Source organism: Ranitomeya imitator, chromosome 3 (assembly GCF_032444005.1).
Source record: "Ranitomeya imitator isolate aRanImi1 chromosome 3, aRanImi1.pri, whole genome shotgun sequence".
NCBI lineage: Eukaryota > Metazoa > Chordata > Amphibia > Anura > Dendrobatidae > Ranitomeya > Ranitomeya imitator.
The window spans coordinates 477176774-477198732 of NC_091284.1; the positions used below are offsets into that span (position 1 = coordinate 477176774).

The 21959-nt window shown below is 45.2% G+C and overlaps 1 protein-coding gene across 1 annotated transcript in view; it reads left to right on the top strand.

Moving 5' to 3' along the window:
• The first annotated feature begins 913 nt into the window (after nt 1-913).
• Nucleotides 914-21959, top strand: part of TMEM255B (transmembrane protein 255B) — a 176717-nt gene continuing 155671 nt past the window's right edge. The window contains exon 1 of the mRNA XM_069760180.1: nt 914-998. Within this exon, the coding sequence (XP_069616281.1) occupies nt 956-998 (43 nt within the window). The 5' untranslated portion in view covers nt 914-955. The remainder of the gene's footprint in view (nt 999-21959) is intronic.

The window sequence follows — 21959 nt, forward strand, 5'->3', positions numbered from 1 at the left end:
TTTCGCCTCACAGCATAGCATATGACGCTCTCAGGGTCCAGACGTGTGACTGCGCAAAATTTTGTGGCTGTAGCTGCGACGGTGCAGATGCCAATCCCGGACATACACACATACATACATACATACACACATACACACATTCAGCTTTATATATTAGATTGGTTAAAATGTGATTTTTTGGCTATTGGATTTAAAAATCGACAAATCCGCTGAGCTTAAAGTTTGGGCGCAGCGATGGTGTGCACTGCAGCCTCTAAACAATCTCTGGAGCAGTGGCAGAAAGGCAGAGCTGGACCTGGGAAGGGTGAGTAAAACTTTTTTTATGTGTGTACTTAACAAAGCGTTGGTTGATAGAGTACAAATCTCTATTACTGATCACAGTAAATCTGCTCCCTACTAAGAAGTTCTTTTATAATGCATATTTTACAATGCATATGCATATTTCCACATGTGTGCATGCATAATTTCTGCAGCATTTGCACAGATGTCCCAATTCTCTCTTTTTAATATTTTAACCAAGCGCTAGCTCATAGGGTGAAAAACGCTATTCCCAGAAAACCCCTTGTCTCTAAACCTAAACTATGCAGTAACCTATTGTATAATATGATCAATTAATAACTTCTCTACAAATAGCATTCATCTTTTTCATATAATATTACAATTATTTGCATTTAAATACATGAAGAAATAAACTGTGTGAAAATTGCACCACAAAATAATGAAAAGAAGTATAAAAAATTCAGTGAGCAGAGATGTAATGAGAGAAGCAGGCATCATCACCCTGGGCCACATATCACACCTGTCTCCCCAGCAGGTCACATTGAGCTATGTATAGGCAGGCAGTGTCTACACTGTGCAGGACTGGATGAGTTGCAGCTTTGGGGGGAGAGCTTGTAGCAGAGAGTGAGGGAGTCTGCTGCTAATCTGATCAGTTGAAGTCCTGATCTCTGGCAGGATGCAGTCAGCTTCTGCTCCTACAGCTGTATTTGATGCCACAGGTAAGCTTCATTTTACCAGTCTTGTAAATTCCCATTATTATGGTGCCAAATCAGCAATCTTCTGCAAAAATGAGTTGGTTGAACAATGTGTTTGAAGATTAGACAGGTGCAGATGTGACTTTTTAGTTTCCAATTCATGTTCAGGTTATCAAGGTTTTTTTTTATATAAGTGAAATGAATGTCCATGTCTATCTATTTTCTGAATTTGTAAAGTATGAAAATATTACACATTCATAACAGCTTAGACAAACAAAAGTCTATAAGATAAATCCAGTCTTCAATACTTGGAAACTATTATTTTGTGTAAATAGAAAAGTTTGTTAATGTTGAAGTGTTAAATATTTTAGGAGGTTTCTGCATTTTATTTGTTATTAAATTAAATATAATGTATGTCTATTGTTAACAATACAAATAAATCTATTGTCTTTATTCATTTTTTGTGTGGTGGCACCATTAGCCTGCCATTTTTCTCTTTGCCTTTTATTCACTCCTTTATCACTGTTGTTTCTCTGAAACTTTCAGCGACCACCCCGAATCAATTTATGTCTGCATACGTTTCCATATAGCACCAATTTATTTTGTAGTATGCCTAACTGGGTTTTATAATGCTACCGGCTTAAGAAATATATAAGATTGTTGTCCGATTGTTTTTCTTTAACCCTGCTGTTCTGTTGGTCAAAAATGACCGACTTTGAACTTCAATATTCTTTAAAATATTCAAGATGCGGCTCTGAAACCCGTGGCCGACCGACCCATCCTCATTTAAGTCAATCAACCACAAGTTTCAGAACCGCATCTTGAACACCCCAAAAAATACTAAAGTTCAAAATAGGTCTCCCCAGACCGAACAGAACAGCAGGGTGTTAACAAAGTAATTCTGACAAACTGATCACTTTCATGTAGAGCAGATATGGAATGTTACAGTTTCAGTAAGCTAATAGGTGCCTTTTGGTATTCTTTATGCTTAAAGAGTAACCATCATTTTCTTTTTTTATCCTTTAAATTAATAATTCACATGAAAATAAACAACTTTATAATATGTCTTATCACAGAAATGTGCTTTCTCCTCCTGGATTGAAATTTCACTCTCAGTTCATAGGTAAAATCTGAACTCAGTGAAGAGAATATTATCATTATTGAGATAGGACATGAGAGATGGTGCTTTTAAAATTCCTTGGAGAGGTGGAAGAGCAGTCATAGACATTCTGCTGCAAGTTCTCCTGAAATGACAGTTACATTTCTCCATAGAACTTCTGAATTCACTGAAGACAGATTTTACCCATATATTGAGAATATTGGGAATGAATGATAAGTCCAGAAGGAGAAAAAAAGCAGATTTCTGCCACGCACGTGGATTGTGGACCCACTGCGCCCTGTCTGGGCTTACCCTTGGAGGGGTGTGGCTAAGCGGCCATCTGGTCTTCGCTAGAGTTCCTGATGGTGGAGTTAAGCTTGAACTGCAGGTGGCTGCCAGATTCCACTCCAAGAGCAGTCCCTGGTAATGTGGCAGCTAACCTCAGGATTGCAGATATAGACTTGGAGTCCAAGGCATTTCTGGATACTGATGCAGTTTCAGGCAATACAGATCCTGGAACACTAGACAGGATGAACACTGGTGCAGGTTCAGACAGTGAGCATCCTGGAGCACTTGACAGGTTGCACACTGGTACTGGTTCAGGTTCCACTGGAGCAGCTGCAGGTTCAGGTACCAAAGGATCGGATGCAGCTACAGCCACAGCGGTTTCAGGTTCAGGTATCGCCAGAGCGGCTTCAGGTTGAGGTAATGCCAGAGCGACTTCAAGCTCCAGTAATGCTGGAGTGGCTTCAGGTACCGTCGGAGTGGCTTCAGGCTCAGGTACCACTGGAGCAGTTTCTGGCTCAGGTAACATGGATAACAGGTACAGGTTGGGTTCAGACTATGCAGGTTTAGCAACAGGTTCAGGTACTCACAAAATAGGTTCAGGGATCGGTGCAGGAATAGGTTCATGGGAACTGACAACTAACTAAAGAGGGGAGCATGCCTTAAATACTAGATATCTCCCAGCTATTGACTGGGAGCAGTGAGTATGTCGACGGTTATTTTTTAAGTTCACATTCATTTTGATTGATTGATCAGGAAGAGTGATGTCCCGAGATTACCACAACAGAGAGGAGTAAGAAGACTGCAGTGTCTGATTTCTTCTATTTCCGCACTGATTAGAAGCATTTCACCTTCATATTATATTGTGCAGGTTTCTTTTAGCAGTGCAGGGGTTAATCTGCTCAGCTGAACTCTCTTAGAAGCTTTCCTGTATTAAGGCTCTCAGCTGTTCACTGTTAGCCCCTCCCATCTCCTATATAATCTGGACCATGGCAAGCACTCATTGCCAGAGCTAGCTTATGCTGCATGGTTGGAGATGGTGGTTGGTGATTGTTGATTGATAAGGCTTTTGGGGATTTATCTGAGGCTGTTGCAAGGTGTTGGATGTGTGCTAACTCACTTCTTCTCCTACTTTGGCTTTATCCCCATCCTCCACTTAGTGGTGTTTACCTCTGTTTTTTTGTGTGAGTATGTTTGTATGATTGGTATTTTCCTTTATCCCTGTTTTTATTACCTTGTTAGTCTGGTTGGTGTATTACGGTACAATACTACTCCCCTCTTCCCTGGGTGGGGAAGCGGTGCAGACATAGGGTGGATTCAGGCAAAAAGGCAAGGTACGTGGCCCCGGCGTCTTCACCATCAGAAGTAATGCAGGGAACAGGGCAAGCTTGGGCGCCCCTAGTGTTAGGGACAGGGAAGGAGTCAATGGTCATAGGATTCATTGCAACAGAGTTGTGACACGTGATTTGACAATTTTAATGGTTTCTCATTGACTTATAATTAAACTAAGGCTACATTCATGTAATTTTTTACATCCGTGAGAAATGGACTTTTTTTTCCAAGTGTCATCTGTAGACCCTCTGTTTTGCATCCCTTTCTTTCTCATCCATTTTTAAAAAGTTAAGAAGGTAACCTGTTTGAACTTTTATTTATTAACTTAAATAATGGATCAGGGAAAAATGGATGAATCATGAATGCAACACTGAAGTACAAAGTATGTTGTACGTCTTTCATCTGTTTTATACTTTAAAGAGAACCTATCATTAGATTCATGCTGCCTGAACCATGGGTAGCATGGATGAAAGCCTGACTGCACGATTGGAGCAAGGTGTGTTTTACCCTGAAACTCTGTGGCGTTTCAGAGAAAATATATTTAAGAAAGCCTGATGTTTTTTCCCCACATTGCTCAAGTCAATTTAAAGGTCTCTCTCAAGTGTGTACTTAGGACTCGGAGGAGATTTGTCAATAAACTGGAGTGGTGCAGGGAGAACCCAACCGGTTGGTCATGCCAGACTAGTCAGGTCTCTCATTATAGTCCCTGGCTTTCTAAATTATGTTATATCTGAAATGCCACAGAATTTCACATTAAGACATACCTGGTGGCTATTGCCAGCTAGGCTCTTATTCATGCTGCCCATGGTTCAGGCAGCATGAATCTAGTGATTGGTCCCCTTTAATGGCTGAATCTGATCTTCAAAATGGATGACAATAGGACATGATCTGAGTCTCAAGGACCAGAAACAAAAATCTGTTTTAAAACCGATATGTGTGTGGATTAATAAACTCTGTGTGTTGCCCAAGAAAAACAGGCAGCATGCGGATGTGTCACATGGATGTGTTATTGTAGCCTTAGGGCAAAAGTGTGGCTCAGTGGTCAAGCATCATTGTAGTACTGGAGGTGTAATATTGAATCTGACCAAAAGGCAATATGTAGAGCCAATTTTTTTTTTATATAATTTTATATTCTTGTTTGGATAGTCTAGTTGGCACTCACACTTGAAAAACATAACGTGTATGGGGGAGGTGATTATATTGTACATTTAAAATCTATTACTATAAAAATGTAAATAACTTTAAATTAAATTTTTATACTCCTGTATAGTGGGGGAAATACTACTTGCTTTTACAGACACAGCCATCTGAACACAGTGATCAGATAGTTTGTAAATTATTTAATGGTCACACAGTGGTGACATTAACACCTCTACTATAATGTTACCTCAACATATCACTTACGCCATGCCTGCAGTTAATGTAGGAGCTGCAAATGGTGATTACTAAAGGTAGGTAATACTGCAATAAAAAAAGGTGGGAAGAAAATAAATCATATTAACCATATTACATTAAAAGTGTATATGAACCCATGAGAATTTTACATATTTCTGAAAATAATTTACCTAAAACAACATAAGATGTTCACACGAGTCATACAAGTAGATATAGAGAACCAAATCAAACAAAAAAGCCAGCAATATTAGACTTTGTCACTTTTTTATTGAGGAAAATGATCCAGTTATCATATGTCTGTGAGTTGCAAAAGTATCTAAACCTTTGCTTTCATTATTTGCATGCAGCAATAAGTGCATCTAAATGTTTCCGTTAATTGTTGATTAGTCCTGCTCATTGACTTAGAGGAATTTTAGCCAATCCCTTCTTACAAAACAGTTTCAACTCTGTTACATTACTGTTTTCTCTAGTCACCTTCCACGACAGCCACTTCCACTTCGGAGGTTGTCTTCCCCGCCCTAATAGGGGACAGGAACACAAGAGATTAACCCCTTCAAGACCCAGCCTATTTTGACCTTAAAGACCTTGCCGTTTTTTGCAATTCTGACCAGTGGCCCTTTATGAGGTAATAACTCAGGAACGCTTCAACGGATCCTAGCGGTTCTGAGATTGTTTTTTCGTGACATATTGGGCTTCATGTTAGTGGTAAATTTAGGTCAATAAATTCTGCATTTATTTGTGATAAACACGGAAATTTGGCGAAAATTTTGAAAATTTCGCAATTTTCACATTTTGAATTTTTATTCTGTTAAACCAGAGAGATATGTGACACAAAATAGTTAATAAATAACATTTCCCACATGTCTACTTTACATCAGCACAATTTTGGAAACAAAATTTTTTTTTGTTAGGAAGTTATAAGGGTTAAAATTCGACCAGCGATTTGTCATTTTTACAACGAAATTTACAAAACCATTTTTTTTAGGGACCACCTCACATTTGAAGTCAGTTTGAGGGGTCTATATGGCTGAAAATACCCAAAAGTGACACCATTCTAAAAACTGCACCCCTCAAGGTACTCAAAACCACATTCAAGAAGTTTATTAACCCTTCAGGTGCTTCACAGAAGCAGAAGCAACATGGAAGGAAAAAATGAACATTTAACTTTTTAGTCACAAAAATTATCTTTTAGCAACAATTTTTTTATTTTCCCAATGGTAAAAGGAGAAACTGAACCACGAAAGTTGTTGTCCAATTTGTCCTGAGTACGCTGATACCTCATATGTGGGGGTAAACCACTGTTTTGGCGCACGGCAGGGCTTGGAAGGGAAGGAGCGCCATTTGACTTTTTGAATCAAAAATTGGCTCCACTCTTTAGCGGACACCATGTCACGTTTGGAGAGCCCCCGTGTGCCTAAAAATTGGAGCTCCCCCACAAGTGACCCCATTTTGGAAACTAGACGCCCCAAGGAACTTATCTAGATGCATAGTGAGCACTTTGAACCCCCAGGTGCTTCACAAATTGATCCGTAAAAATGAAAAAGTACTTTTTTTTCGCAAAAAAATTCTTTTAGCCTCAATTTTTTCATTTTCACATGGGCAACAGGATAAAATGGATCCTAAAATGTGTTGGGCAATTTCTCCTGAGTACACCAATACCTCACATGTGGAGGTAAACCACTGTTTGGGCACATGGTAAGGCTCGGAAGGGAAGGAGCGCCATTTGACTTTTTGAATGAAAAATTATTTCCATCGTTAGCGGACACCATGTCGCGTTTGGATAGCTCCTGTGTGCCTAAACATTGGCGCTCCCCCACAAGTGACCCCATTTTGGAAACTAGACCCCCCAAGGAACTAATTTAGATGCCTAGTGAGCACTTTAAACCCTCAGGTGCTTCACAAATTGATCTGTAAAAATGAAAAAGTAATTTTTTTTCACAAAAAAATTCTTTTCGCCTCAATTTTTTCATTTTCACATGGGCAGTAGGATAAAATGGATCATAAAATTTGTTTGGCAATTTCTCCCGAGTACGCCGATACCTCATATGTGGGGGTAAACCACTGTTTGGGCACTCGGCAGGGCTCGGAAGAGAAGGCGCGCCATTTGACTTTTTGAATGGAAAATTAGCTCCTATTGTTAGCGGACACCATGTCGCGTTTGGAGAGCCCCTGTGTGCCTAAACATTGGAGCTCCCCCACAAGTGACCCCATTTTGGAAACTAGACCCCCCAAGGAACTTATCTAGATGCATATTGAGCACTTTAAACCCCCAGGTGCTTCACAGAAGTTTATAACGCAGAGCCATGAAAATAAAAAATAATTTTTCTTTCCTCAAAAATGATTTTTTAGCCTGGAATTTCCTATTTTGCCAAGGATAATAGGAGAAATTGGACCCCAAATATTGTTGTCCAGTTTGTCCTGAGTACGCTGATACCCCATATGTGGGGGTAAACCACTGTTTGGGCGCACGGCAGGGCTCGGAAGGGATGGCACGCCATTTGGCTTTTTAAATGGAAAATTAGCTCCAATCATTAGCGGACACCATGTCACGTTTGGAGAGCCCCTGTGTGCCTAAACATTGGAGATCCCCCAGAAATGACACCATTTTAGAAACTAGACCCCCAAAGGAACTAATCTAGATGTGTGGTGAGGACTTTGAACCCCCAAGTGCTTCACAGAAGTTTATAACGCAGAGCCATGAAAATAAAAAAAAAAATTATTTTCTCAAAAATGATCTTTTAGCCTGCAATTTTTTATTTTCCCAAGGGTAACAGGAGAAATTTGACCCCAAAAGTTGTTGTCCAGTTTCTCCTGAGTACGCTGATACCCCATATGTGGGGGTAAATCACTGTTTGGGCACATGCCGGGGCTCGGAAGTGAAGTAGTGACGTTTTGAAATGCAGACTTTGATGGAATGCTCTGTGGGCGTCACGTTGCATTTGCAGAGCCCCTGATGTGGCTTAACAGTAGAAACCCCCCACAAGTGACCCCATTTTGGAAACTAGACCCCCAAAGGAACTTATCTAGATGTGTGGTGAGCACTTTGAACCCCCAAGTGCTTCATAGAAGTTTATAATGCAGAGCCGTGAAAATAATAAATACGTTTTCTTTCCTCAAAAATAATTATTTAGCCCAGAATTTTTTAATTTTCCCAAGGGTAACAGGAGAAATTTGACCCCAATATTTGTTGTCCAGTTTCTCCTGAGTACGGTGATACCCCATATGTGGGGGTAAACTACTGTTTGGGCACATGCCGGGGCTTGGAATTGAAGTAGTGACGTTTTGAAATGCAGACTTTGATGGAATGCTCTGCGGGCGTCACGTTGCGTTTGCAGAGCCCCTGATGTGCCTAAACAGTAGAAACCCCCCACAAGTGACCCCATTTTGGAAACTAGACCCTGAAAGGAACTTATCTAGATGTGTGGTGAGCACTTTGAACCCCCAAGTGCTTCATAGAAGTTTATAATGCAGAGCCGTGAAAATAATAAATACGTTTTCTTTCCTCAAAATTAATTATTTAGCCCAGAATTTTTTATTTTCCCAAGGGTTACAGGAGAAATTGGACCCCAAAAGTTGTTGTCCAGTTTCTCCTGAGTACGCCGATACCCCATATGTGGGGGTAAACCACTGTTTGGGCACACGTCGGGGCTCAGAAGGGAAGTAGTGACTTTTGAAATGCAGACTTTGATGGAATGGTCTGCGGGTGTCACGTTGCGTTTGCAGAGCCCCTGGTGTGCCTAAACAGTAGAAACCCCCCACAAGTGACCCCATTTTAGAAACTAGACCCCCCAAGGAACTTATCTAGATATGTGGTGAGCACTTTGAACCCCCAAGTGCTTCACAGACGTTTACAACGCAGAGCCGTGAAAATAAAAAATCATTTTTCTTTCCTCAAAAATTATGTTTTAGCAAGCATTTTTTTAGATTCACAAGGGTAACAGGAGAAATTGGACCCCAGTAATTGTTGCGCAGTTTGTCCTGAGTATGCTGGTACCCCATATGTGGGGGTAAACCACTGTTTGGGCACACGTCAGGGCTCGGAAGTGAGGGAGCACCATTTGACTTTTTGAATACGAGATTGGCTGGAATCAATGGTGGCGCCATGTTGCGTTTGGAGACCCCTGATGTGCCTAAACAGTGGAAACCCCTCAATTCTAACTCCAACACTAACCCCAACACACCCCTAACCCTAATCCCAACTGTAGCCATAATCCTAATCACAACCCTAACCCCAACACACCCGTAACCCCAACACACCCCTAACCCTAACCACAACCCTAATTCCAACCCTAACCCTAAGGCTATGTGCCCACGTTGCGGATTCGTGTGAGATATTTCCGCACCATTTTTGAAAAATCTGCGGGTAAAAGGCACTGTGTTTTACCTGCGGATTTTCCGCGGATTTCCAGTGTTTTTTGTGCGGATTTCACCTGCGGATTCCTATTGAGGAACAGGTGTAAAACGCTGCGGAATCCGCACAAAGAATTGACATGCTGCGGAAAATACAACGCAGCGTTTCCGCGCGGTATTTTCCGCACCATGGGCACAGCGGATTTGGTTTTTCATATGTTTACATGGTACTGTAAACCTGATGGAACTCTGCTGCGAATCCGCAGCCAAATCCGCACCGTGTGCACATAGCCTAATTCTAAAGGTATGTGCACACGCTGCGGAAAACGCTGCGGATCCGCAGCAGTTTCCCATGAGTGTACAGTTCAATGTAAACCTATGGGAAACAAAAATCGCTGTACACATGCTGCGGAAAAACTGCACGGAAACGCAGCGGTTTACATTCCGCAGCATGTCACTTCTTTGTGCGGATTCCGCAGCGGTTTTACAACTGCTCCAATAGAAAATCGCAATTGTAAAACCGCAGTGAAATGCGCAGAAAAAAACGCGGTAAATCCGCCATAAATCCGCAGCGGTTTAGCACTGCGGATTTACCAAATCCGCAGCGGAAAAATCCGCAGAGGACCAGAATACGTGTGCACATTCCTAACCCTAACCCTAGCCCTAACCCTAGCCCTAACCCTACCCCTACCCCTAACCCTAACCCTAACCCTAGCCCTACCCCTAACCCTAACCCTACCCCTAACCCTACCCCTACCCCTACCCCTACCCCTAGCCCTAACCTTAACCCTAACCCTACCCCTAACCCTACCCCTAACCCTACCCCTATTCTAACATTAGTGGAAAAAAAAAAATTTCTTTATTTTTTTATTGTCCCTACCTATGGGGGTGACAAAGGGGGGGGGGGGTCATTTATTATTTTTTTTATTTTGATCACTGAGATAGATTATATCTCAGTGATCAAAATGCACTTTGGAACGAATCTGCCGGCCGGCAGATTCGGCGGGCGCACTGCGCATGCGCCCGCCATTTTGGAAGATGGCGGCGCCCGGGAGAAGACGGACGGGACCACGGCTGGATCGGTAAGTATGATAGGGTGGGGGGGGACCACAGGGGGGGGATCGGAGCACGGGGGGGGAATCGGAGCGCGGGAGGGGTGGAACGGAGCGCGGGGGGCGTGGAACGGAGCACGGGGGGGCTGGAATGGAGCACGGGGGGGTGGAACGGAGCACGGGGGGGTGGATCGGAGTGCAGGGGGGGGTGATTGGAGCACGGGGGGAGCGGACACGAGCACGGGGGGGAGCGGAGCACAGGGCGGAGGGGAGCCGGAGCAGTGTACCGGCCAGATCGGGGGGGTGGGGGGGCGATCGGAGGGGTGGGGTGGGGGCACACTAGTATTTCCAGCCATGGCCGATGATATTTCAGCATCGGCCATGGCTGGATTGTAATATTTCACCCGTTATATTGGGTGAAATATTACAAATCGCTCTGATTGGCAGTTTCACTTTCAACAGCCAATCAGAGCGATCGTAGCCACGAGGGGGTGAAGCCACCCCCCCTGGGCTAAACTACCACTCCCCCTGTCCCTGCAGATCGGGTGAAATGGGAGTTAACCCTTTCACCCGATCTGCAGGGACGCGATCTTTCCATGACGCCGCATAGGCGTCATGGGTCGGAATGGCACCGACTTTCATGACGCCTACGTGGCGTCATGGGTCGGGAAGGGGTTAAATACCCCTCCCCTTCCTGCACCGCCAGTGTTTTCCTGTCCCCTATGGGGCATGAAGAGTTTCTGAAGGGGCTGCCGTGGCCGGCGACGGAGCTCCACTTACCCAGAAGCCGGGCGGCATGAAGGTCGGGTTTCCCTCCTTGATAATGCCGCTCCCGTCTCCTCTCTTCGGAGTGACTCGGGACCTTCCCGCCCCTCCGGCGCTCCCTTTGGGGCCAATGCGGGGCGGTGATGTGCTTGCCGGGGGCCTCCTGCAGCCCCCCGGTTCCCTCCTCCACAGCTGCAGCGCTGGAGGTGGCGCGTCCCGGGCTGGGGCCGGAGAGCCTGATGACTTCCGGGTTAAAGCGCGCCACTTCCGGTTCAACCAGGAAGCGTGCCATGGAGCGCATGCCGGCCGGCAATGGCGTCCAGCAGCAGAATCACGCCATACAAACAGCGGCGGGGGCGTTCTAGGACCTACCCCAATTGGGCCACACGTGGGGGGAGGAGCACTGCACGCTGGACCACCGATCCTTATAAAAAGATCCGGGTAGCAAGGTAAGCTGTCTGACTGTTAGCAACCTGACGGACATGGACAGTGACAGACCCCCTTGCTCTGCATCTGCAGATGCCAGCGTTCCCCCTCCTACCAAAGTAAGTAGCAGGTGTTGGGCCCAGCTATCCCCTATATACATATGTGCTTTTATGTATATATGTATATATAGATATATTCCTCTAAGTGGCTTAGCAAACCCTCTCTCTCTCTCTCTTAGGGAGAAAAGGTTTCCGACCCTAAAAAGTCAAGCCGCAAATGCAAAGTGTGTACGGCCAGACTCCCATCAACATACGGGAAAAAGCTCTGCCAATCCTGTACGGATGAGGTCCTGCGCGCCGAACAACCCTCGCTGTTGGATAGCATTAGATCCCTCATTAAAGATGAGGTCCATTCTTCTATGGCTACCTTCTCTCAGATGTCGGTGCCTCAGCCACCCCCTCCAAAAAAGAGGAAAAAAGCCCCAGTAGAATCCGACCCGGACTCGGGAGAAATCCAGTCCTCAGGTTCAGAGGATAACTGGGAAAACGAAGGCTCCACTTCTACCCCCACCTGTAGATCAGAAAACAAAAAATATTATTTTAGTTCTGAGGACATGAGTGAACTAATCGGTTTAGTAAGAAGCACCATGGGGGTAGAGGATGAAGAAGTTACACTCACAGTACATGATGAGATGTTTGAGGGTCTGAAACCCAAAGACCAAAAAGGGTTCCTGGTGCATAAGAACTTACGAGATCTAATTCTGCATGAATGGGACCTCCCTGAAAAAGGTCTGACTATACCATCGGAACTAAAAAACCGGTACCCATTAGATGGGGATAACTCCTTATGGGAGACCCCGAAAGTAGATGTTCAGGTGTCTAGGGTAACTAAAAAAACTGCCCTCCCCTTTGAGGACTCTTCGCAACTCAAGGATCCGATGGATCGTAAAATAGAGAGTTTATTAAAAAAGTCCTGGGACACCTCCACAAATCTGCTAAAATCTAATATAGCCTCTACTTGCGTAGCCAGATCTCTATTTATCTGGTTACGCAAACTTGAGGATCACTTGACTCAAGGCACCCCAAGAGAGGAGATTTTAGACTCCCTACCCTTACTACAGAAAGCTACAGGGTTCCTAGCCGATGCATCTGCTGAATCGGTTCGAGTAGCCGCGAAAGCTGCCGTTCTCTCTAACTCGTCCAGGAGAGCACTCTGGATAAAATCCTGGGGAGGCGATTTTGTCTCCAAGTCCAAATTATGTAGCATACCCTTTCAGGGTCATAATGTATTTGGACCCGTCCTGGACGATATTTTGGATAAGGCGGCAGATAAAAAGAAATCTCTCCCTGAGCAAAAGACCCCCAAAAAACGCTTTTTTCGTCCCTCCCGTGATCAAACCTCACAGAGAGGAAAAGGCAAAACGGGAAGATGGAGTTATCCTAAGGGAGGCAGGGGAAAAAATATCCTGGCCCCTCAGGCCCAGCAAACCCCAGATAAACAATGACTGTACTCCGGTCGGGGGTCGACTCTCACGATTTTTCACCGAGTGGCAAAACATCTCCACAAATCAGTGGGTCCTTCGTACCATTCAAGAAGGATTAAAAATAGAATTCGTGAGACCACCCCCACATTGCGTAAAGATAACCTCCCTCCAAAACCCAGATCTCCAAAACTCCTTGTTACAAGATCTACAAAAATTAATACAATCAAATGTGATTTCTCAGGTGCCGAAGTTAGAGGAAGGACGTGGTCATTATTCACGCCTTTTTCTAATAACCAAGCCGTCTGGGAAGAACAGAATTATCATAAATTTGAAACCCTTAAACGATTCTGTCCGATACAGGAGATTCAAAATGGAGACAGTCAAATCCGTAATTCCCCTCATCGGTCAGGGTTGGATGATGGCGACTGTGGACCTGAGGGATGCGTATTACCATGTGCCAATCCATCCAGAGCACAGGAAATTCCTCAGGTTCGCAGTCTCCAAGGGTCACCAAATCAAACATTTTCAGTTCAATGTTCTCCCCTTCGGCATCTCTTCGGCCCCTCGGGTTTTCACAAAGATTATGGCGGAAGCGATAATCTTCATCCGTCAGCAGGGAATATGCATAGTCCCGTATCTAGACGACCTGCTTATCATGGCTCCATCTGCTTCCCGTCTGGAAACAGACGTATCAAAGTCCCTAGAGATATTACAAACCCTGGGTTGGATCCCAAATCTGGAGAAATCGGAGGTCCATCCCTCCACAAGAAGAAAATTCCTGGGGGTGCTACTGGACTCGGATGTAAGAACATCTTTTCTACCCAAAGATCATCAAATCAACCTTGTCCGCAAGGTAACCAAATTCAGAGGCCAGCGTGCACCGACCCTCAGAGAATCGATGTCTGTACTAGGGTCCCTGACCGCATGTATACAGTCGGTTTCCTGGGCCCAGGCTCACACACGAACTCTCCAGACTTATGTTCTCCTACATTCCAGGAGACGACAGACTCCATTGAATCAGAAGATTCTTCTCCCTGGCCATGTGAAATCGGCGCTAAAATGGTGGCTAGATTATCAAAATCTCCAGAGAGGGGTCAGCTGGGACCACCTTCCCCTAAAAACACTCCGCTCAGATGCCAGCAAAAGAGGCTGGGGTGCGGTGGTAGAGGGTTTCCACTTTCAGGGACAATGGACATCGAACATCAGCAGCAGCTCCTCGAATCTAAGAGAATTGAAAGCTGTGGAGGAGGCCCTAAAGGCATCATCTGCACTGATCAAAAATCATCACGTTCGTATTTACTCGGACAATATGACCACAGTGGCCTATCTACGACACCAGGGGGGGACAAAGTATGCCTCTCTAAAAGAAGTGGCCGCAAGAATATTTTTCTGGGCAGAGAGGAACCTTCTATCGGTCACAGCAGTACATCTGAGGGGATTGGACAACACTCAGGCGGATTTCCTCAGCAGGAAAGACGTTCATCCGGGAGAGTGGTCCCTAAACCAAGCAGTATTTCAGTCCCTAGCCGAAAAATGGGGTACTCCAGAGGTGGATTTATTCGCCAACAGGCAAAATGCGAAGGTGGAAACATTTTTCTCCCTTCATCACAAAGACAAGGCACAGGGAATAGATGCCTTTTCACACCAGTGGAAATTCAACCTTGCATATGCCTTTCCTCCCATTCCCATGCTGGCGAAAACCCTGCAAAAAATCAGGACAGACGAAGTGACCTCAATCTTGGTTGCCCCATTGTGGCCCGGGAGGAGTTGGTACGGCGCCCTATTAGATATGGCCCTGGAAGGTCCCTGCCTTCTACCTCAAAAGACCGATCTCCTACACCAGGGTCCTCTACTACATCCGGACCTAAACAGACTGAACTTGGCTGCATGGCTACTGAAGCCACAATCTTAAAAGCTAAAGGACTCTCAGATAACGTAATCCAGACCCTTCAAAAAAGCAGAAAGGCAGTAACCAATGCCATCTACACTAAGGTCTGGAAAAAATTTACGTCCTGGTGCTTCCCAGAAGTTCCAGACCCCTTCAATCCTGATATAGCAAGGATCTTACAATTTTTACAGAAGGGCTTGGATATAGGCCTTACCCCTAGCACACTCAAAGTACAAGTATCGGCCCTTAGTAGCTTTTTTGACTCAAATTTAGCCAATCACCGCTGGATCAAGCGATTTATGACAGCCGCATCCAGAATTCGTCCTACACTCCGTACTAGGGTACCCTCCTGGGACCTCAATACTGTACTTAACGCACTAACCCAGGATCCATTCGAACCACTGGATGCCATATCCATAAAAAACTTAACTTTGAAAACAATCTTTCTAGTCGCAATCACTACGGCTAGACGTGTTGGTGAATTACAGGCCCTGTCAATACAGGAACCCTATTTAACGGTCACTGCGGATAGCATTGTACTAAAACTAGACCGGTCCTTTTTACCCAAGGTGGTCTCAAATTTCCACAGAGATCAGGACATTCTACTTCCTTCTTTTTGCCCAAACCCCTCCAACCCTAAAGAACAGGCCTTCCACACCTTGGATGCTCGCAGGGTGGTTCTATTTTACTTACAACAAACTGAAGCCTGGCGAATTGATCAAAATTTATTCATTCAGTTCTCCGGACGAAATAAGGGAAAGAAGGCGGCAAAAAACACCATCGCAAACTGGATCAAACAGTCTATTTGCTTGGCTTATTCATCGCAGGGACTGGATCCACCTGCCTCTCTGAAAGCACACTCTACCCGAGCAATGGCAACATCGTGGGCAGAGAGGGGGAATGCCTCAGCAGAGCAGATATGCAGAGCCGCCACCTGGTCGTCCATCCATACGTTCACCAGACATTACCGGCTAAATTTTAATAGGGATTTAACGTTTGGCAGACGTGTTCTGCAGGCTGTAGTCCCTCCCTAGAGAAATTAGCTGTTGGTACTACTCCGAAGTGGCTGTCGTGGAAGGTGACTAGAGAAAATAGAATTATTCTTACCGTTAATTCGGTTTCTAGGAACCTTCCACGACAGCACTAATTTCCCTCCCTACCTCATATTCTTATTGGATGATTCCTGCACTTTTGTGGTAACTATACATGCTACTGTGTCCAGGAAAACACTGGCGGTGCAGGAAGGGGAGGGGTATTTAACCTCTTGTGTTCCTGTCCCCTATTAGGGCGGGGAAGACAACCTCCGAAGTGGCTGTCGTGGAAGGTTCCTAGAAACCGAATTAACGGTAAGAATAATTCTATTTTTTTTCCATGAATGGCCCACTTCAGGTTCTTCCACAAGATTTCTATAAAATTAAGGGCTTGCTCACACTGGCATGTAATACGGAGGCGTGCAATGCGAGAAAACATAACATTGTACTCTGATCAATGTTATTAAATGAGTCAGTGCTCATCTGCAAGTTTTTTCTCAGCTCGCCTCGCCAATGCAAGTCTATGGGTGCGAAAAAAAAAGTTGCACGACACACGGATCAAGGAAAGGCCGTACTGGGCCCCTGGCCCTCAAGGGAGGCCAGCATGACCAGGTAACGAGGGAATGCAGAGACAATTCGGGGCTAAATATTTGTGGAGTAGGTATTTTTTGAATTTGGAAAGGGAGGCGGGGTCAGGAGGAGACAGGGAGGAGCAAGCGAGGTGGAGCATAGAGAGGGGCATCGCAGAAAATGCCAATTTACCCCATTAACTGCCGCACTCACCTCGCTGGTCCTAGCAGTTACAGAAGCTCCCACCCCCCGTCCCCTTCTTTTTTGATCTTTTGTTTAATCTCACTTGTAGTTAGGGTTTTATGTTTTTTTGGTTTTGGGGGAAGGAATAATTTTGTCATAGCAGTAAAGCGGGGGAGGGAGGTCCTCGAAGTTGGTGGAAAGAGGGGAATGGCGGATTGTAGGGGGGGATCTCTAGTGGTCTTGGACTCCCCCGGAGTGGATTGCGAGTGGATGTGGTAGATCAGCCCGTGGAGGGGCTGATTAAAGATTGCCTTGTGCAGGCATGTACTACGGAGGACAGAGAATGAACTTCAATCCAATATTGCAGCCAGCATGCAGCCAGCGGGTAAGGAAAGGATGAATCAAAAACCCCCAAACCCCGCCTCCATGGCTGAAGATTGTTCCCTCCAAATTCAGGTGACAGTGTCCCTTTAAAATGAACTATAAATTTTGTTGGAAATGTGAGTCAATTATGTATTTGGGGGTTAATTTAACCCCTTCCCGACCCATGACGCCACGTAGGCATCATGAAAGTCGGTGCCAACCCCCCCGTGGCTACGATCGCTCTGATTGGCTGTTGAAAGTGAAACTGCCAATCAGAGCGATTTGTAATATTTCACCTATTAAGACTGGTGAAATATTACAATCCAGCCATGGCCGATGCTGCAATATCATCGGCCATGGCTGGAAACACTGGTCTGCACCCCCCCGCCACCGATCTCCCCCCCCAGTCCTCCGTTCTGTCCTGTACACAGCTCCGCTCCCCTCCATCCTCCAATCCCACCCCCGTGCTCCAATCCACCCCCCCTGCACTCCGATCCACCCCCCCGTGCTCTGATCCACCCCCCCGTGCTCCGATCACCCCTTGCGCTCCTATCCACCCTCCATGCTCCGTTCCACCCCCCCGTGCTCCCCCCACCCCATCATACTTACCGAGCCTCCCGGGGTCCGTCCGTCTTCTCCATGGGCGCCGCCATCTTCCAAAAAGGCGGGCGCATGCGCAGTGCGCCCGCCGAATCTGCCGGCCTGCAGATTCCTTTCAAGTGCATTTTGATCACTGTGATAGGTTTTATCACAGTGATCAAAATACAAAAATACTAAATGACCCCCCCCCCCTTTGTCACCCCCATAGGTAGGGACAATAATAAAAGAAATAATTTTTTTTTTCTTCCACTAAGGTTGGGGTAAGAACTAGGGTTAGGGTTAGGGTTAGGGTTTCGGTATGTGCACACGTATTCTGGTCCTCTGTGGATTTTTCCGCAGCGGTTTAGAACTGCGGATTTACCGTGGTTTTTCTGCGCATTTTGCTGCGGTTTTACAACTGCAGTTTACTATTGGAGCAGTTGTAAAACGGCTGCGGAATCCGCAGAAAGAAGTGACATGCTGCGGAATGTAAACCCCTGCGTTTCCGTGAAGTTTTTCCGCAGCATGTGTACAGCGATTTTTGTTTCCCATAGGTTTACATTGAACTGTAAACTCATGGGAAACTGCTGCGGATCCGCAGCGTTTTCCGCAGTGTGTGCACATACCTTTAGAATTAGGTTATGTGCACACTGTGCGGATTTGGCTACGGATCCGCAGCGGATTGGCCGCTGCGGATTCGCAGCAGTGTTCCATCAGGTTTACAGTACCAAGTAAACCTATGGAAAACCAAATCCACTGTGCCCATGGTGCGGAAAATACCGTGCGGAAAAGCTGCGTTGTATTTTTTGCAGCATGTCAATTCTTTGTGCGGATTCCGCAGTGTTTTACACCTGTTCCTCAATAGGAATCCACAGGTGAAATCCACACATAAAACACTGGAAATCCGCGGTAAATCCGCAGGTAAAACGCAGTGCCTTTTACCCACGGATTTTTCAAAAACGGTACTGAAAAATCTCACACGAATCCACAACGTGGGCACATAGCCTTAGGGTTAGGGTTGGAATTAGGGTTGGGGTTAGGGTTGTGGTTAGGGGTGTGTTGGGGATAGGGTTGTGATTAGGGTTATGGCTACAGTTGGGATTTGGGTTAGGGGTGTGTTGGGGTTAGTGTTGGAGGTAGAATTGAGGGGTTTCCACTGTTTAGGCACATCAGGGGTCTCCAAACGCAACATGGTGCCACCATTGATTCCAGCCAATCTTGTATTCAAAAAGTCAAATGGTGCTCCCTCACTTCCGAGCCCCGACGTGTGTCCAAACAGTGGTCTACCCCCACATATGGGGTACCAGCATACTCAGGACAAACTGCGCAACAATTATTGGGGTCCAATTTCTCCAGTTACCCTTGTGAAAATAAAAAATTGCTTGCTAAAACATCATTTTTGAGGAAAGAAAAATGATTTTTTATTTTCACGGCTCTGCGTTGTAAACGTCTGTGAAGCACTTGGGGGTTCAAAGTGCTCACCACATATCTAGATAAGTTCCTTGGGGGGTCTAGTTTCCAAAATGGGGTCACTTGTGGGGGGTTTCTACTGTTTAGGCACACCAGGGGCTCTGCAAACGCAACATGACGCCCGCAGACCATTCCATCAAAGTCTGCATTTCAAAAGTCACTACTTCCCTTCTGAGCCCCGACGTGTGCCCAAACAGTGGTTTACCCCCACACATGGGGTATCGGCGTACTCAGGAGAAACTGTATAACAAGTTTTGGAGTCCAATTTCTCTTATAACCCTTGGGAAAATAAAAAATTCTGGGCTAAAAAATCATTTTTGAGAAAAGAAATTTGTTTTTTATTTTCATGGCTCTGCGTTATAAACTTCTGTGAAGCACTTGGGGGTTCAAAGTGCTCACCACATATCTAGATTAGTTCCTTTGGGGGTCTAGTTTCCAAAATGGGGTCATTTGTGGGGGATCTGCAATGTTTAGGCACACAGGGGCTCTCCAAACGCGACATGGTGTCCGCTAATGATTGGAGCTAATTTTCCATTTAAAAAGCCAAATGGCGTGCCTTCCTTTCCGAGTCCTGCCGTGCGCCCAAACAATGGTTTACCCCACATATAGGGTATCAGCTTACTCAGGACAAACTGGTCAACAATATTTGGGGTCCAATTTCTCCTATTACCCTTGGCAAAATAGGAAATTCCAGGCTAAAAAATAATTTTTGAGGAAAGAAAAATTATTTTTTATTTTCATGGCTCTGCGTTATAAACTTCTGTGAAGCACCTGGTGGTTAAAAGTGCTCAATATGCATCTAAATAAGTTCTTTGGGGGTCTAGTTTCCAAAATGGGGTCACTTGTGGGGGAGCTCCAATGTTTAGGCACAGAGGGGCTCTCCAAACGTGACATGGTGTCCGCTAACAATTGGAGCTAATTTTCCATTCAAAAAGACAAATGGCGCGCCTTCCCTTCCGAGCCCTGCCGTGTGCCCAAACAGTGGTTTACCCCCACATATGAGGTATCGGCGTACTCGGGAGAAATTGCCCAACAAATTTTATGATCCATTTTATCCTATTGCTCATGTGAAAATGAAAAAAATTGAGGCGAAAAGAAATTTTTTGTGAAAAAACTTTACTTTTTCATTTTTACGGATCAATTTGTGAAGCACCTGGGGGTTTAAAGTGCTCGCTATGCATCTAGATAAGTTCCTTGGGGCGTCTAGTTTGCAAAATGGGGTCACTTGTGGGGGAGCTCCAATTTTTAGGTACACGGGGCTCTCCAAATGCGACATGGTGTCTGCTAAAGAGTGGAGCCAATTTTTCATTCAAAAAGTCAAATGGCGCTCCTTCCCTTCCAAGCCCTGCCATGCGCCCAAACAGTGGTTTACCCCCACATATGAGGTATCAGCGTACTCAGGACAAATTGAACAACAACTTTCGTGGTTCAGTTTCTCCTTTTACCATTAGGAAAATAAAAAAATTATTGCTGAAAGATCATTTTTGTGACTAAAAAGTTAAATGTTCATTTTTTCCTTCCATGTTGCTTCTGCTGCTGTGAAGCACATGAAGGGTTAATAAACTTCTTGAATGTGGTTTTGTGCACCTTGAGGTGTGCAGTTTTTAGAATGGTGTCACTTTTGGGTATTTTCAGCCATATAGACCCCTCAAACTGACTTCAAATGTGAGGTGGTCCCTAAAAAAAATGGTTTTGTAAATTTCGTTGTAAAAATGAGAAATCGCTGGTCAAATTTTAACCCTTATAACTTCCTAGCAAAAAAAAATTTTGTTTCCAAAATTGTGCTAAAGTAGACATGTGGGAAATGTTATTTATTAACTATTTTGTGTCACATAACTCTCTGGTTTAACGGAACAAAAATTCAAAATGTGAAAATTGCGAAATTTTCAAAATTTTCGCCAAATTTCCATTTTTAGCACAAATAAATGCAGAATTTATTGACCTAAATTTACCACTAACATGAAGCCCAATATGTCACGAAAAAACAGTCTCAGAACCGCTAGGATCCGTTGAAGCGTTCCTGAGTTATTACCTCATAAAGGGACACTGGTCAGAATTGCAAAAAACGGCAAGGTCTTTAACCCCTCTGTGACCTTAGACGTACTATCCCGTCGAGGTGCCCTGGGCTTATCTGACCCTGGACGGGATAGTACGTCATAGCCGATCGGCCGCGCTCACGGGGGGAGCGCGGCCGATCACGGCCGGGTGTCAGCTGCTTATCGCAGCTGACTTCCGGCACTATGTGCCAGGAGCGGTCACGGACCGCCCCCGGCACATTAACCCCTGGCACACCGCGATCAAAGATGATCGCGATGTGCCGGCGGTGCAGGGAAGCACCGCGCAGGGAGGGGGCTCCCTGCGCGCTTCCCTGAGACCCCCGGAGCAACGCGATGTGATCGCGTTGCTGCGAGGGTCTCACCTCCCTCCCTGCTCCCTCCAGCCCCGGATCCAAGATGGCCGCGGATCCGGGTCCTGCAGGGAGGGAGGTGGCTTCACAGAGCCTGCTCAGAGCAGGCACTGTGAAGGCTGCAGCGCTGCATGTCAGATCAGTGATCTGACAGAGTGCTGTGCAAACTGTCAGATCACTGATCTGTGATGTCCCCCCCTGGGACAAAGTAAAAAAGTAAAAAAAAAATTTTCCAAATGTGTAAAAAAAATAAAAAAAAATATTCCAAAATAATGAAAAAAAAAAAAAAATATTATTCCCATAAATA